Here is an 18,508-nt window from a genome sequence, read left to right on the forward strand (position 1 = left end):
AAAGTCCAACGTCCCCAGTTCTCACGCAGGATGGTGCTGCGCCTAGCAGAGTCACTTAGGTCGTATACCAGTACGGGACCGTAAATGAATGACCAAGTCTACAAAATTATAAAGCGCAAAAAAAAAAAAAAACATTTCTAGCTAAAATAGTGCGTATTACAACAACAAAAAAGCTTACGATTTTGACTGACCGTGCACCGAAATGTCCGCGCACCGAAATGTCCGCGCACCGAAATGTCCGCGCACCGAAATGTCCGCGCACCGAAATGTCCGCGCACCGAAATGTCCGCGCACCGAAAAGTCCCACACCGAAACGTCATACACTAAAACGCCCTACACCGAAAAGTCCTAGACCCTCCCACCACAAATAGTGCAACGAAGTGTTGCGTCAGTAATAGTCAATACTTTGAAATAATTAAACTCCTGGACGTAGTCGCAGGAAAGCAGGGAAGCATCATCATCAGTCAAAAACATTTTTGATGCTAAAACGAATAAGTACTAACGATTATAACGCTGAATACGAATTTCTAGACTTGTCACTTGTGTTGATGTCTTCACTTATGAATCTCCTCGTTGAAAACAACAACAACAAAACACATTACACCAAAATGTTTTTCAAAGCCTCAATTAGGTAAGATACGATGGCTCACCTTAAAAAGAACAATTGTAAACTCGTTAGTAAATCTTAATATGCAATGCTAGACCACAATCGTGGAGGCTCGCCACGAGCGCGCCATGCGGCCATTGCCACCGACCTCTGTGCGGCCCTGTCGCAGGCTTCCAGCGTGTCGACGGGCGGCAGGGGCCGGGAGTCGACCAGCGGCCGCTCGAGCCCCTCCGGTTCCTCGGCGCCTCCAGAGCGAAGCAGTTGGCCCACGCGGGGCTGGAAGCGACGTACCACCACCGTCCCCGGCTCTGAAACGGGACCAGCGGCGCGCAATACCTTAAAACGCTGCTCTTCCGTGGCATTCGCTTTCAAGCAACATATGGCTTCATTGCGACCCCAGAAGAAAGCCACACGAATGACGTGGTTGGTTCATGAAAGGAAGGGAAATCTCATCTGTGCTGGAGAAGTTAAGACGGAGTTTCACAGGCTCAGCACCCTAGATCAAAAGACGTGATTTTTTGTGTGTTTGCCTGCAACAAGTTACAGGGTTACGTTATTCGCAAGGTTTCATTCTGAAGCTCAGTGTCTTCAGGCTACATGACTTCACGATATGTTGTTAGCTGCGACCAACTGTCTACCGAGAATTGCGAGCCACGTGGTTTGAAAGAAACAGGAAAAAAAAGTTAGGTCTTCGCACGCGTCCAGCAGCGCATAACAATAACATGGTGGAGAATATTCGGTCAGTGAAGGCTGACCGAATAGAGTTGGCGTCTTCCGCAGACGTGGCAAGCCGACACCACCCAGGCAGAACGCCAAAGTGCTGAAGTTTCTACATCATCCACTGAGGGCGAGCACGGGTCACATATTAGACATGCACCAGGGACTCTAATCTGGACACCTGGCGAAAAAAAAAAAAAACACGTCGAGGACACTCAAGACTACTTACGTGTAGGAATGCGAAAGTATTCGTACACGCAGCGTATTCCTACAAGCAGCGCGCCACGTCTTCCTTTTGCACACGGCGCTCCGGCGGTGACATCACGCTCCCCCACTGCGCAGGCGCGGAGCCCCCGCCGGCCTCACGGCTTCTTTGACGAAGCATCTGTGTTGCTGTGCTTTTCTTTGTGTTTTATTTTTGAGCCGCGTCCACTTTGACCTTGAGCGGCGCGTGCTTTATGAGGTAGTGTTTGACCATCTTTCGGGCACAACGCCGAAGCCTTTTCTCTAATGGGATATATGAGGCTTTCGCCTTAAAAGTCGGCGATTGGCCGGCGCCAAGGTCAAGTGCGGTGTTGGCCAATCACGGCTGCCAGGTTTCTCGCCGACTTTTTTCCCAACGGGGCCCTGTACCAGTTAGGCTGGGACTTTAAACGCTAATTCCAGCTGAACACTGGCTCGTCGTATACGATGAGCCAGCGTTCAGCGGGAACTCGCGTTCAAAGTGACCTCTTGTGACTACTTATAAGTATAGTCATAAGAGGTCATATCGCATTAAAAGATCAGTTACACCGGCGGCTGAACCGCAGGCGCATAGTGGATGCGTATGATGATTGTGCAAGATCCTGTAAAATTTCCCGCGCTGCTTTTAACGACAACGTGCGCAATCCGCTTTGTGGTTGCGACTATAACCGTAGTCTCACCGTAAGCATGAACGTTATGTGGCAGTGTTTTGATATGGTAATAACATTCTAAGGATTGGCTCGCTGCCTTCTCATGGGAAAGTCAGTACGAGGTAATTTTTAGAGTATGTTCGAAAGTTACCTCTGAACTGGAATTCTCGTGCAGGGAAGCAGCTTTTACATGTAAAAGTTCACGCGTGTTACACAGCGAGCAACAAGGGGTGCTGGCTCGGAGCGCCATTTCCTTCTGCATTCATTCCTACGTGTTTTTGCTGAGGAGAACAAATCCACTGGCGAGAATTGTGCCCTGTAGAAAGTTCGCGCTCAGCAACAAAACCACCGCAACGGCTGATGATAAGAGAAGATCTACATACATTTTCGTAATTAAGAAAACAACAACAAATAATGACGGCATCCCACCGGCCCAGCCCACCCACTTTACGCGGCTCAGTCGAACTGCTTCCTTCCTGAGTGCGCCTTAGTCGGTGGGACCTGCACGTTCGAGAACCAATGCCACCGGCCTCGAATGCGTGCAGAGTCACGTACTTTTGGATTATCGTCGTCGGTCCTCGGCGGATGCGATGGTAGACCGAATGAAGTCGGAGTCACTCGGTCGGGGAACGTTGCTAGACCGAATGAAGTCGGAGTTACTCGACCTGAGAAGGTTGCTAGACGCACTGAAGTCGGAGTCACTCGAAGTCAGAAGTGTACCGATATCATTTACGCGTACAAATTATAGCACAGAACGAAAAAAAAAGAATACATACGGAACACGACATATGCAGCGTCTCATGTCCTATGCTCCGCTTCACATTCAGTTCGACCGCAGCCAAAGCTACGATCCTCGGGAGCCAATCAACAGCGCCAAAAGTGCATCCTCACGGCACTCGTCGGCTTTATGAGTTTCTTCTCACCGACTAACCTAGCAGGTGCTAACCAGCCGCATTTGACGTCTCGGAGAGCATCGTTTGCTGTGTACTCTCCGAAAAAAACGCGGCCCTCAACGTCTTGCCACGGCAGTGACGTATTTTTGTTTGTAGAAAAAAGGTTATCTACATTTTATCTTCAGTCTTACAGCTTTTATGATGGCAACCGTCTCTAGAATTGCAAGGTTACTAAACCTATGAGCAAAAAAAAAAAAAAAAAAAAGACGTTTGCTGATTAGGCAAATAAAAGTTTGATCCTGCTGCCGATCTCGTTTGTATGCGTATAAAAACATCCATGTGAGCCTCGTAATCTGCTTCGATTTAAGCTAATGACATTCTAATCTCATAAGCCCTCGGCTTCGCGAACGTGGAATTGAAATGTCGTTTCGTTCTTATCGCGGGACAAATTATTTTACTCTTGCGCCTGTCTTTGCGAGCGCGCATTCGAAAGCCGTGAATACAAGCGCAGCCAAAGCCCAATTCGATTTGCTCCAGCGTATTCAGCGGCCATGCCCACAGCTTTGTTCGACCCACATAGTCGTTCGACAGACTGTCTCTCCGCTCAATTTACATGCATACCTGTAAATTCAATCTGCGCGAAGCTACCGAGTTAAGGCAACATAATCGAGAATAATGAAGGCCTCCGAACGCGCCACTCTTCCTTCATGAAACGTCATCAGAGTCGGATGGCGCTAACTCGGCTATTGGGCCCGAGACAGACCTTCGACGCACTGATTGGCCACGAGCCCCAGACGAACACTGACACAGCACTCGGGCCCAATCTCAGACCTCGATCGATCTGACTGTGATGATGATGCGATCACGGTGCGGAGGCTTTCTGTCTATACTTCGTCTCACCCTACGATGGACTAAAGGCGAAGGCTACGGACCGCCAGATCCAATCACGAGGTACATAGAAATTGTGCGGTATTTCGCTTCGATGCACGTATCGGTGCCCGCGTCTCGGATCACTGATAAAAGGACGGGTGGACAGTGCTTCGAATAGAAGAGCACTGAGTGACTCAACAATTTTAGATTGCAAAGGAAGCCACAAAATATAGGCTTTTTGCAGCGTCGAAGCTATAGAAATGATGCGGCGCTTTTGGATTCGAGCATTATTCGTCCACCCCTAATCAATGTTAAGCGTGTCATAGTATAGCGTGCAACGTGATTGGACCTCGCGGCCCGTGGCTATGGCCTTTAGTCCATCGTAGGATGAGACAGAGTATAGGTGGTGTTGGTTAAGACACACATGAGGCTTTTTTTTTTTGTTTTGTTTTTTTCACGTTAAGCTAGGTCCGTTAACGACCGCTTACGTCGCAGTAACCGGGACATCCGTGCTTCGAACGAAGCGAAGCGACCGGTTCAAGGAGCAGCTTTGCACGCTACGTACGAAACACGAATCTCACGGTGACTCCTCGCGTAACGTAAGAAATCGTAAGCAAATGTCATTGTGTGAACCGACCTTCAGGCTGGTGTTAGAGTACATTTATATTCGCCGACACAATTCGCGTCTCCAGTTCGTGTCTCCAGTTCGTTGCTCGCCATCCCGCGGCGGAAACGGGAAGCGCTCAAGTGAGGGTCTCCATGCTCAGAGGGCACGGGGGAACTGCCTGCGATCATGGATCGCGAAATGTCATTTCCGAATGCAAACAACACTCTTCACTCTCCCGATGTAGTGCTGCAGTCGGTACGGGATTGTACCTTATTGGAGAGTTTCAGTATTGCGTCTAGAAGCAAACGCAAGCACTGTACGTTTGCGTTACAGTATACCGTGCTACACGCTGCGCATGCGCGTCATCGCCATGGTCCAATCCAAGACCGTATAATTTTGGGTTTCGCACACGCGCAGTGTGAAATACGCAACGCCAAGTCAAACAGAATGTACATGCGTTCACTGGTATATACGCAATACTAAAACTAACTACTGTTTCACCGTTTTTCCAACCCCAACGAAACGTGCTGCAGTGAGCAGACGTGGAAGCGGGTAGGCGTTCCTTCGAATTGGAAAGGCTGAGATTGGCAAAACGTCGGCGCGTAAAAATGAAAGAAAATAAATGTTACGGGAAAATTCGTAAAAAACAAACACACATTAAAAAAAAACCAATTTTTTTTCTCGAGATTTCGGGGCGTTTGCATGGTTTGTAGGGATTGGCGGCGACCTCGAGAGTTTTGCCGATTGTCAAAAGTCGCGACTTTGATAGTACCATATGCTTTACCCACAATTAATGTAAGTTTACATGGATTTTTGAGATCAGCTAGAATGTTTTAATTGATTTTATTTTTAGTTCATTTTTTTTATAACGTGTTTAATAAAAACTCTGCAATCGGCACCAGTGATGATGATTTGCACACGTTTGATTGCCATATTTGTTCGCGCGTGGGAAATAAGATCATAAGCAAAAAATTATATTAGACCTTGAAAAACTACCTATTAAAATATGTTAATTGTATTATGATTATTAATATTACAAATTGAGGCCATGTAGGCCCCCAATAAACGCCATGACCACAAAAATACGCCGTTGAACCATAAAAAGTCTTTCCAGAAAGGTCTCATTATGTTTTCTTTTTAGCATAGGAAAAACTCTGACATTGTTATAATATAGACATAAACACTGGATCGAATATAAACTCCTATGCGTCAGGTGTTGCTTTAAAAAAATACACACTTCTGCTGTCTGACTCGGATTCCGTCTTTGGGTTTTTGTAGTAAGGACAGTGCTTCTTAATTATATGTTTTGTTAACATATTTTATAAACGCATCACCCGTGGCGATATTTTGTAAAATTTGGATTGATTCTGTTATTCTTATGCTGAAAATAATGTTAAAGCAATGCATCGCCTGAATACACCAAAACCTATTAAAAGGCACGCAGTAAATTATTTTAATGACAATTATCTGAGCGAGAAAAGGCAGCAAAAACACACAAATATCGGCCCTGATTTTTTCAGGAAATACAATATTCGGTTACATCTAAGTTCTATAAAAGACCTTGTCTTTGAAGGGACACTGAACACTCCAAAATATTTTGAAGTGCCCGGAGCAGACACGTATGTCACAAAATAAAGTTTCCGCGCACAACTTCTTCAGCTCAATAATTACGCAGTGAGACACATCTTGAGGTATGAAAGAATCCGAAACTAATACCGATACCGAGAAATAAAATCCAAAATAGACGTTATTATTTGCGCCGCTCACTGAGGCCAGCACTACTAGACAGGCTCGGCAAGTGGTATACCGGCACGCATCTTTGGCCCTCACTGTAACTGCCATTCTGGAAAACACGAGTGGCACCACCTATAGTGAATTGGAGTCGCGAATAACGATAGAGCTCGGAGTACCGATACTCTGGCTTCTTATATCACTTAATAAGAAAAAAAAAGCAATAAAGAGTTTTTTTTGTTTTTTTTTTGACACGGTAAGCGGCATGCAGTACAAGGCGTGTACGTACTATCACAATCAATATGAGTGCGAACACCGCTCCGCGTGGCCCGCGGTACCATCAGTGCCCCCTGGCGGTTGCTCTTTGAAGCATCAGTGCACCTTGCGGTCGAGACATATCGCCCCTAGCGACCGCCGCACCACTCTGCACTTCCGGGTCGTCTGCAAGCGAAAAAAAACAGCGCGAAAAAACAACGAGGACGTTGTGTCTTCGTCCTCATCGTTTTTATTTCGCTGTTTTCTGTGATGAAGGGTGTCGCACACGCTCGCACCGCGCTAACTTCTTGCCTTTGCGCACTCGTGGTCCTTTGCTCTCGCAAAACTTACGGGAAGTAAATAATAGGCAATCCTAGTTGATTGTTTTGATACCTCCTATAACAATATGATGCATGCTTAAAGGTGTCGGCGAAGTATCGGGTATTGTTATCGGAGTCAGGAGAATAATCTACTAAAACTTCATAATAAAAAAATGACACTAAGAATATACAAGTAATTCCTCCTGGCGCACATTGCTAGCGCAAATTGCGCTTTGTCATTGGTGAACAGTTTCGCAGTTTCGCCGACCGTTTCTCGCTAGCATACGACCAGGAAGTGCAGAGTGGTGCGGCGATCGCTAGATACGATATGTCTTGACCGCAAGGTGCACTGATGCTTCCTAGAGCAATCGCCAGAGGGCACCGATAGTACCGCGGGCCACGCGGAGCGGTGTTCGCACTGATATTGATCGTGATAGTACTTACGTACAGTGTGTTGGAAGGTTCTTCCAAGTCAGAACGATGTTGTAATTATTCATACGTTACTTTGATAAGGAAACTTGCGTAGTACGAAAATAGGATCGAGACAACAATTACACGAATATACTCGATCGTCGGCCCCCCGAATCTTGGCCGCGTGACTTTGAGATAAAAATCTAAATAAAAATAAAAATCTAAATAAAAAAAAAAAAGAATAGACTTAAAAAAAGGGGGGAAAAATAAAAACCACATGATCCCCCACCCCCCAAAAAAAATTAAATAAAAAAATCCGCGTTTTACAAATGATCCTTTAATTTAATATTACATACCGTGAAATACTGGGAGAGTGCCCACCCCACTTTAACAGAAAACATGATTAACTTTAATCTAGACACTGGTAAAATCGGGCGCTTAACGTATAACTGGCACAATTCCCAAGTTTGGAACAGGTTCTTAGTGGGCGCTTGAATGAATTGGGAACTTCTGCGGTGTTTCAGGGTACATGCTCTTACCAAAACCACATTGTGCCCTAAACACCTTCGTTTCATGGAAAAAGCGTGGAATGATGTCTCCCTGTTTCAGTTTTTGTACGATTTACGGGTGTGTTTTTTTTTTTGTTTTTTTTTTGAGCACGTGTTTTAACTTTGAGATAAAAGAAAAAATAAGTCTGCGTGTGTGCACGCATTTCACCGTATAGTCCGTTTCACTCAAGGTTCGACCGGCGCTACTCTACGCAATCCAACGGAGCCCCAATCAATTAAGCAGCACCAAAAGTGTACCATCACGGCTCTCGTCGTCTTTGTGCGTTTCTTATCATCGACTAAATCAATCACGTACAATAAATAGATTGCGAACCTGCGATTCTTTTTTTTTGTGTGTGTGTGCGTGATTGGTTTAACCGGTACACTCACAAAGACAACAAGCGCCGAGACGATGCAGTTTTGGCGCTGCCTACTTGATTCCATTAGGGCAAAAGCGCGCGTGTGTATGAAGGCACTCTAGATTCCATCGAATCGCAGCGTTGGCTGCTGTCGGACTTGAAAGGATGATGATGATGATGATGATAACGATTATTGCAAGTTCAGTGGTACAGGGGAAATCCACAGTGGATTTGAAGGGAAACGGAGTATATTTGACTACAAGTGAATCGTCGGCAGATGATTTCGATATACCGGTGAGCCACGTAGCCCGTTCGTTCCTTTATACCAATGTTCGCTGCCTTTAGAAAAAAGAAAAGACCCTGTACCAGTTGGCGAGTCCCTGTGGCTCGAGACGTCGCGGTTGCACCTCAGACATCTGTGTCTAGGAGTCGCATGGATGAGCCTTGCTCCTCTTCCGCGGCGATGCAACAAGATCCCGAAAGGATCTGAAGCGAGACGATACCCGGTTTCATCTGGAGGATATTTATCCGAATAAAAGCCGGTTCTCACATGCAGCAAAGCGCTGATGTACCGCTGCTGATCACGTGACGTCAGCTACTAATCGTCTGCCATGAGCAACAGTCTTGACGGTGCGGTACAAAGCTGGTGAACGCTCTTGTCAGCACGCACTTAGCGCGAGGTCAGCGCTATGCTTGTATCGCTCCGCTGCATGTGTGATCAGTCCGTTACATACTTGTACCGTTCGAATTTAAGTGCACTATCATAGGCACGCTCAAAGCGTGGGTGGCTCACGTCAGTAGAGTTGGCCTCAACCGCACTTACGGTCAACCGGGGCATAAACCCTCACACTGTTACGGACTCTAAACACATTTGCCGTTGTTAATGGCCGATTCACACGACGGAGTGATCCGCGGACAGATTGAACACGTGACGGCATGTCCGCGGTTCGTCCGTCTCCCAAGCCCATCCACACGAGGGAGACGACGAGCAGACGCGAGCGAGGACGGACTGAACCTGTTCGCCTCCCCACAGTGCCACGAAACTCCAACATCGCACCGTGGCACCGTTGTCCAAGAGAGAAATCGACGTTTGCTAATGCGATAAAGAATCTTATTGAAAGGCGCTGTTACGCACAGATCTAGGCAGAACACCTTAATAGGCTTCACGCAAAGCCACACTAGCTTTACTAACTCAAAGCATGACAGTGACACAGGCATGGTCCTGCTCGAACATGCTTCGGCGTAGAAGCGACGAAGTTCTGGGCTCGCGGAGGGGCGTTTGGAGATGCCTTCAAGCACTCCGCGATCGTGCACGACACTCAAGTACTTACACTACAGCCACAAGAAAGGTCATGCTCGGTGAAAGGCTGATTGGGCGTGCTAGAGTTATCGGGGCGTGCTCGGCGAGTTTTATCGGAAGCTTCTTGTCACGGACCCGGAAGAGTACCGGAACCTGCGTCGCGTCAGCCGGACAAAGGTTCTGAAGTTTCTTTCACGCGTGGAACCCCCAAGAATAGCACGACAAAATGAACCAGCGAATGCACAAAACACAACGATGGGACATTTTTGTTTTAATCGTCGGAAAACACAAAACAAGGAAAACATTAAACCATTGCCAGACTAAACGCTTTTCAAGTCAATCTCCCGCTAAAAATCGGCGACTGAAAAGGCGCTCGACTTTGTGGGGATTGTGATCCCTCAACATTCTGTCGCGCCAGCGTTTTGGCGCGCCGTGGCGGCCGCTCCGACGTAGCGAGAGGTGGCGCTGCTTACCACTGTGAGTTAGAGTTCCTGTATAGCTACTGTGAGTGGCTTCCTCCTCTCCCCCTTTGGGGCGATTTCCGTAACGAACCCCCGCACAAAGGAGATCGACGTGTCGCTCCTTGATTGGCCACTTCGTCCCGCCGTTATCTTAAAACCACTGGACAGCAGGATCTCGCGGCTCTCTTCTTCCTGGGGTTCGGTGGCGGCGACAACGGGGAACCGTCCGGTGCACCGGTGAGCGTTTACCCCGTCCTTTGTACCTTTATGAACGACCGTTCGGCCGTGGGCGATCTCCGCACCGACGGCGTTCACCAGCTTATAGCCGCTGTATTCTTGTTATTTGTTTCATTGTAAATAAACAGAGTTTATCACCGTTACCAACGTGACTGGTGTCTGTTTGCACACAAAGAGCAGCATGCCACGCGAGTACGAACCTGCTTCGCGGTAGAGCGTCTCGCCGCGAACGTGGTACTCCCAAAGGCAGTGGCCCAAAGGAGAACCACAACTTTATCAGTCCGCGCGTCCGCGGACGAGGCGCGGTTCGCAGGAATCTGTGACGTGACGGTCGCGTGGCAAACGGTCCGCAGATAAAAATTACGATTCGGTCCGTCGTGTAAATCGGCTATAAGGGACAGGGCGTGTGTTCGCCAGCGGTTCTATGTGAACAGACGTAATAGATGCTGGCACTTCTTAAAACATCGAAACATATGGAGAAAACGAACAAAATCGCCACGCGTAGAATACGTTTTTGGGTCGGAAAGTTTCGGTGCAATCGTTTATACACCGAGACTCATACAGTGAATCGCAATGACAACGCCATTGGGTTGTCTGTGCGGTCAAATGTTCGCTTACGCCAGCCAATGGGAGTGCGGCGCCACCCGCGAGAGAGCCCCGCTGCGGCGAGGATACTGCATATTGTTCTCAAGGTCGTAAGGCATTTGCCTCTAGGTTTCGCCTCTCGCTTTTCCGTTTTCACCAAATAGCCGCCTCCAAAAACGCATATGCAACGTTAAAAAAAATCCATACCTAGTTAAAAAAAAAAAAAAAAAAATCTACTGACATTATTGGCATCACCTGCTGTGACTTCGCTTTCTCTGCTTTTTCGTTCAGGACTTCGGGTGCGTGGTCGTGTTACTGCCACTGCCCGTCTCACTCCTGAAATCTGTCGAGAAGGTGATGCCCGGTAAATCTGGTCAGCCCTGGGCCTTTCCTGTCGCTGGAGTTTGGATTTCATTTGGTCAAACTACAAAAGAAAATATATATAAAAAAAAAATAAAGACATGCGCAATGTTGTTACCCCATATCACCTTTCAACAATAGAGAGTTTTCGTATTGCGTATACGAGCGAACGCAAGCACTGCGCGTTTGCTTTAGCGTTGCGTGTTCCACACTGGGCGTGCGCGGAGCCCAAACTGCGGTCTTGGATTGACGCATGGCGACGACGCGCATGCGCAGCGTGCAGCACGCAACGCTAACGCACAGCGCTTGCGTTTGCTCCGATGCGCGATACTAAAAATCTCTAGCACTAAAACTTACCAATCATTCGGCGTATTTCACAAACCTAAGGCTCAACTCAACAAGTCTGACGTCGCGTGTGCCACCAGAACCCTGAAAGCGGCCAAACCGCTATCCAATAATAATACACGCGATATGGCGAACCAAGCTGCGCTTTACGTCGGGTTACGGCAGTACCACCATACTAGTTTGCCCCTCAAGAGCCGCAGTAAACAAAGTGTCTCCTCGCGAAGCGCTATCTAATTTCCAATTTTATGCGGTGAATTACGATAGTTTTAAGGTGCGTACGAGATGCTTTTATTCGTTCTTTTTTCTTCAAAATGTACACACTTCAAACGCAAAAGAAAACCCAGAAAATAACAGCGTTTTGCGTTTTGTTTTAACGGTCAAACACTGGGAACTATTTTGAGCAGCGTATGAACTATGCGCCAAAGCTTGCTTGCTTCTCATTCATTTCCACGCCCACAGGTTTAGAAACGCACGGCGTGGCTTATTATGTTAATTCTCGCTTCCTGAGTGGTTCTTCGGTGATCTCGCCAGCGAATGCCGCAATGTGATTAGCTGAAGAGCGATAATGAGATTCTTCGCCACGCCCCGCGCTTCTTGCGCTGACCGTGACTGGATTCGCACAGCGCCATCCAGCTCGCTTCTGCGTCTCCGCTCTCGCGGAGACGCTGAAGCTTTCAGTGCTGAATCATGTGACACGAGAATACAGAAAACCGGAAGCCGAATTTCCGGGACATTCTACAACGACGACACGGCAATCATAACAAGCTCGGACTTTCTCTCCACGCGCTGTTCAGCCCTTCTACTTCACTCGGCGTTCATCACATGAACATACGCTAGCGAGAATCGTTTTGCGATTTAGGAGGACGCAACAGACGGCGTTCACATTTGTGAGATTCCTAAAGGCCCGTATACGCACATTCGCGTTTGAACGCGTTTGAGTGCGTTGCGTCGTCCTTGCGGTCAGGAGCGGTCGCTTGCGGTACGACGCGTGCCGTCCTGCAACGCTCGGTAGAGCGACGCAAGGGAGGGCTAGAGACTCGCTCAACTTTTCAAAGCGTTGCGGTGCGTTCCACCAGTCAGAAGCCGAGAAAAGAGAGAAGGGTCACGTGTTCGGTCGCTCCACTCGGCGATGCGAATCCGGTTCTCCGTTCGCAGAACCTGCATTTTCGTTTTTAGGAGCGGTGGGGAATGCGCGATCGAGTTTTTAAAAGATGTTGATGATTCAAGCCGGACAGAATGTTGGGGAAGCCAGACGGCTTGTCCCAAGATCGACCACCACGACGCTGTCGCCGGGCTCCGCCATGTTGCCGTGAATTTCGCTTGCTCTACGTGAGCCGATAGCGACGCGTTCTTATTGGCTCTTGACTGCAGTCGACCGCGTGTTAAACAGTGTGTATACAAGCTTGGCGCGAACGCTCTTCGCAACGCTACGCGTCTGCTTGCCGCAACGGAACGCACTGCGCTCAAACGCAAATGTGCGTAGGGGCGTTCAAAGACGGAAGAGAGTGCAACCAAAGGGAGTTTTTGTAGATCGTTTTCGCCGTCCCGCAACGCTTTTCGCAACCCATGACGATACTCGGAGCTCAACAGTCAAGGCCATCGGCGCGCAGGCGCAGTAGCGACTTTTTCGTTGCGGAGGGCTTAGCGGAGGGGGAAACCCTGTCTACTAAAACTCCCTTTGTCTGCAGTGGGCTGTACGTAGAACGAGTTCTGACCATGCGCAGTACAGCTCCTCTGCTGATATCAGACGCCGCACATGCGTCTACAGCTAAGTGACTAAGCATTTTTCGCCTAGATAATCAGCAGTGGAAATATGTATAGGCCATTCGAATAGAAAGTTTTAGTATTAGAGAGTTTTAGTAATACGTATAGGAGCAAACGCAGACCCCATACGTTAACGTTAACGTTGCGTCCTCCACACTGCGCATGCGCCATACGTACGTACTGCGGCGAGCCTTGCGTACGTACGCTCGCTATCGATTTTTGCGAACGTATGTAGCGGTCCCCTGCGTGCCATCTCGTTGCTCTCATCGCGCACGGGAGAGCGCGAGACTAGTCCAGTTTGAAAAATGGCGGCGGTGAGGCAAACCAGCGGAAGTGCTACGCGCATTGGACGGGTTCGCTTTACCATTGAAGATGACATCAACCTCCTCAAAGAAGTCAACGCGACGAACCCTTTTGAGCACCCACAAAGATGGGTGTCGGTAGCCAAGAACGTTGGCGACGCCGTCGAACCCAAAATGTGTCTACCGTGCGGTCGGTACAAAAAAAAACACAAAAAAACAAGAAAGACAAAACACGTACACAACAGGCACACAGAAACACGCACTTCCGTAACAAAGCGAGGAGAATCGGGGCTTTGGATTGGCTTGACCGAATACCCGCTTTGGATTGTTTGAAGCAGTTTAAAGGAGCACATCTAGATGGCGCTACAAGTCTTTACGTATGCGTTCTTCTTCCGCTGTACTAAAAGTGCGTATTCGACGCGCTCCGTAACGTTCCGTCGACGCAACGTTAACGCTAACGTAGGGGGTTTGCGTTTGCCCCTATACGTATTACTAAAACTCTCTATTGAGTATAGGAGCAAACGCAAGCGCTGTGCGTTTGCGTTAGCGTTGCGTGCTCCACGCTGCGCGTCGTTGCAACTCGCCACTCCAAGACATAGCTGGGGAATCCGCCCACGCTCAGTGGAGAGTATGCAACGTTAACTCAAACGCACAGTGTTTGTGTTTGCTCGTAAACGAAAACTCACTACTAATCGCCCCCTTCTGCGCTTCCATCAACACATACACCTGTGGACAACTTTCTGTGACATTTCAGAAGAAGTGAATAGTGCGCGTGCACAGCTTTGATTGGTGCTCAAGGTGCTCAAGCGCCCGTGCGTCCATAGCTTTGACTGCATAGCTACAAAACGTTCTTCCCGGGTATAGGGTGTGAAATGCATTCTGAGCATGCACAGCAGCTCTGTTCCATGGAATACCACGCGCCGGGCATTCCTCGCCCGAGTGATAAGCGATGGAAATAGGTAGAATATTAAGTGGTAATGCAACCTAATCCGAGAAACGTTAGGGACGCGACCGAGCAACGAGTAACTTGGACCCTTTTTAGCGAACCCTGTCTCATACAAAGACTTCAGACACTTTGAGTCACGATGAACCAAATAAATAAATAAATAACGGGAAGAATACACATGTGACCAGGTTATGGACAAAGCACCGATCGGTGGCAAACAGTGGTGAACAAAGAAAACGACGACACCATTGGCATCCAGTGCCGGCACTTGATGCGAACGTGCACGTGACAATTTCTGCTATTTTATAAAGCGCGGTTATCCCCACGGAAATGCTCGTGGTCTACAGTCTGAAACCCAGAACGATCTCCCACAAAAATGACGAGCGTTCATCCAGCTCACGGCACGTGCTTAGCGTGAGACTTTGAAGGACGTAACGGTTTCGCTTCTAGCTGTAGAAATCACTTGCAAGTTCTAAATCTTCATTTTTACTTTCACTTACTGATAACAGCAGTACACGGGGAAAGGTTGTAAGCACGTTAAGTTGGAAGGTTTCTTTTAAAGATACGTAGGCACACTTTGCTATATGTCTGGCTTTTTTTGAATTTACTAAAAATTTCGTTAAACTCGTTGTCATCACTTCCCAACTCCTCCTCTCCTCTTATCCTCCCCCCCCCCCTCTAGAAAAAAAATAGAGAAGAAAATGATACATAAGTTTGTCGGCCAGCTCTGTGCCTCAATATACCTCTTCCGGCGGCCGGAATTGCGGGAAAACCTGATGATCGCATCACCGAGTTCTTTCCGGAGTTGCGGCAAAACCTGATCATCATGGTCGCATCATTGAGTTCTTTCCTTCCTCAGATTATAATTTTGTTTCCTGCAGATTAAGAAATGATCGAGTAATATTTGCACAAAGGAACACAAATACTGCACGAGGCAGCGGCCAATCATCAGGGCAGAACAAAGTAGGCAAGGGGAGAACCTGGGGTTCCCTCCCTCTTCCTATGCCAGGCACGGAGTCTTGCACAGCTCCGAGAGCTTTCTGAAGAAAGGGGCTTTAACTAGGTCGACTAAGGCAGAATATGCAATTACCTCCATGAAAAGGGAGATTTTTATTCTTTTCGTTTGAGAATCTTTGTCTCCGTCTTCTTTTTTTTATTTTTAAGTCCGACATGGACTTGCCTGTAGAGTCCACGGTAATTGTTAATGGTAATATAGGCCGTCTCCCAACTCAAAGAAACTACTACTGGACATATATCGATCCGTCTATGCTGCCACTTTCATTGCTGTTTTTTTGCGTTGAGCCGCTTAGTAGAGAACGATTTTCTACAAGGGCTCGTACTTGACCGATTCTTCTTAGTGACAGCGATTTAGAAGTCTAATCAGGGTCAGGAAGCCGTCCTTGTCAATGTTGACGAATATGTTGAAAGCTTCTACCTCACAGCATATATTTAGGTCTCAATAGGTGTGGTGGTACTAGTCACTCGTGGAACCATGTTCTCTAGCGCTTGGTGACGTTTCTCAGGAGCAATTTCCAAATCAGCCCGTGAACCATGTGGTTTGGGAGGCGAGTGGAGAAGCGATGAAGCTTCTTGACCTTTGTCGTTCATTGCTGATTTTTATAGTCTGTACGAGTCCGTGTAATTTGAACTTAATTTGCACAAGCAAAAAAGTACTACAAATGCCGTAATGAGAGTCACTACTATTTTTTCTATGTGACTCCAGAACACAGAATACTTCAACAGATTCGAATAGCAAAAAGTAACCTAATTGATTCAGGAGAGCGAGATACGAAATAGTCCTGTTTTCGTTTATGTGTTCGAGGATTTAAGATGAGCGCACTCAACGCCGTAAAACCTTTCCACGTGGTTTGCTTATAATATATAGCTCCAGCAACGAAACGCGATTTGAACAAAATACGTTTTATATGTGCTCGATTTCCATACCACGCGAAAAATTCTAGCCTAAGGAGCACGTCAAATGACATTAAGATAAAAAAAAAAAAGAATAATTAATTCCATAAATAATAGAATGCGATCCATACACCACTAAATTTCTAGTGTTGAAAGGATTGCGAAGGGATAAAGGACCGCCGCTAAAAGCTTTTTAGTAGCGATCCTCTCACCACTATACTTCGCTTGAGCCCAAGTCCCGAAGCAGCCGACGCTACGTTGTAATGGGACCAACCAAGCAGCGTCAAAAGCGCAAGTTACTTGGCTTTTTGTATTTCTGATTGGCTTAGCGATGATAGAACACGTACAGAAACATGGCGACCGCCATGATGATGCTCTTTAGACGCTGTCAGCTCTAGAGTCCCATCAGCTCTAGCGTCGACTGCGTCTGGACTTGAGGCGAAGAGAATATAGAAAAATAAGATTGGCAACAGGAAAAGAAATTGAATCGGAATGAATACGTTCGGCAATGTATAAACATCCTGATGAAACAAGGCTTGCACGTTTTTATAACGACACGAAATGACAACTTATTGCCCAGTGGGGTCGTTTTGGCATAATTGCACGGAATGACCAATCAGATTATTAACTGATCACACGAATTACCTGGATACAAAGCCGGACACGAAATATTCTGGACAGATTTGTTGCATCAAAGAACTCCAAAAGGCCGGAGTCGATGGAGCGAATATGGTGCGAAAAACCGAGGAATTTCACCCGGCGTCGTTTGCTGTGTGCGCAGCGTCCGTCAGAACCGTGGCCATTGCGCCGAGCGCAAAGCGAGCGTGCCGCCGGGTGAAGTCCGTCGATCGTTCGACGCGTATTTGCTGCACAGAGTTGAGCCTTAAGTTTATCCAAGTAGCGATGAACAAGACGGACATCCAACAGCTCGCAGGAACGCAAACTAAAAATGCATATGTTTCAACTACTTCAAAATTGAATATTGCCCATCCTTCGCGAAACTTCGGGGATCAGTACGGTCAAAGTCAGACGAGAAAACAAGCACACGCCTTTCGAGCGATGCAATCAGTGGGAGACAAAGTATGTTATACGCGTAAAAACATCATGCTATTAATATTCAAATTAAACTTAAAAAAACAAAAACAACAACCACATTATTTCTAGCCTTAAAACAATCACGTGCGGTATGGAAGGATGCGGTATAGTATAACTTGAGTCAAATTTCTATATTTACCTGTCCCGCCAGCAGCATCATATTTGAAAAGCAAGCATATGCAGTGAACTAGAGAGAGCTGACGTAAAGCTGCGGTGTACATATGACAGCGGTTTACAAAGGCACACAAAGCGCCCGCACTACTTGCGGATTGATGGCGGTTCGGATGATGGTCTTTGAGATGCATGGTCGAGGAGCACGAACCACTGAATCGGGGCTTACTCGCTTCGCTTGAAACTTGGCAATCCTCAACCGCGTAGGACCTCCGGACACATGTCGCAGTGCTAAATAATACAATAATAAAGCACATACGAGAGGTTACGGAAAGGAGAATAGGGCAACAGAGTAAGCTCTCCCAAAGAAAACAGGACAGCTGACGTCTTACGCATTTAGACTTGCATTCGGATAAAGACATTTGCGACTGTGGGTGCTTCTCATCGAACGCTGCCCAGGGGACAGCGTCCTGTGAACCTTACGCTGCCATGACTTGGTCGTGGATCATGATCTCTTTGTGACTGATGCCACTGGCAATGCAGCATCAACAATGTGTTTGTATCTGTCGTGGTACCAACAGTGGCGAATACTCGCTTAGAAAAAAACACGTTTGCTTTTTTGATATTGTCTAAGATTTTAACAATAAGGGATTTCAGTGCTCGTTTCTAACTGTTTATCCCAATAGGTGTTGCCGTAAGGAGCTCATAACAGCCTGCCATTTAGCGGCAATCAAAGAAGAAGTGCGTAGAGGCCAAACTACAGTGTTGCCAAACTACGGTGGCTAGAAGAAGTATCAGAATCTGCGAGCGAGAGTAGCCGGTCAGGATGCAGCGGTGGCGCTGGTGTCGACAATGAGATGCGTCGTCCGCTCGCGTCCGC

At 47.4% G+C, this 18,508-nt stretch overlaps 1 protein-coding gene across 1 annotated transcript in view; it reads right to left on the bottom strand.

The window, feature by feature from the left end:
* Positions 1 to 18,508, bottom strand: part of LOC8038540 (calcium/calmodulin-dependent 3',5'-cyclic nucleotide phosphodiesterase 1A) — a 215,214-nt gene that overhangs the window by 55,945 nt on the left and 140,761 nt on the right. Inside the window, exon 3 of the mRNA XM_029988913.4 lies at positions 756 to 927. Coding sequence (XP_029844773.4) covers positions 756 to 927 — 172 coding nt within the window. The remainder of the gene's footprint in view (positions 1 to 755; positions 928 to 18,508) is intronic.

The sequence above is a fragment of the Ixodes scapularis genome, unplaced genomic scaffold, assembly GCF_016920785.2.
Source record: "Ixodes scapularis isolate PalLabHiFi unplaced genomic scaffold, ASM1692078v2 PGA_scaffold9__187_contigs__length_104089568, whole genome shotgun sequence".
NCBI classification, from domain to species: domain Eukaryota; kingdom Metazoa; phylum Arthropoda; class Arachnida; order Ixodida; family Ixodidae; genus Ixodes; species Ixodes scapularis.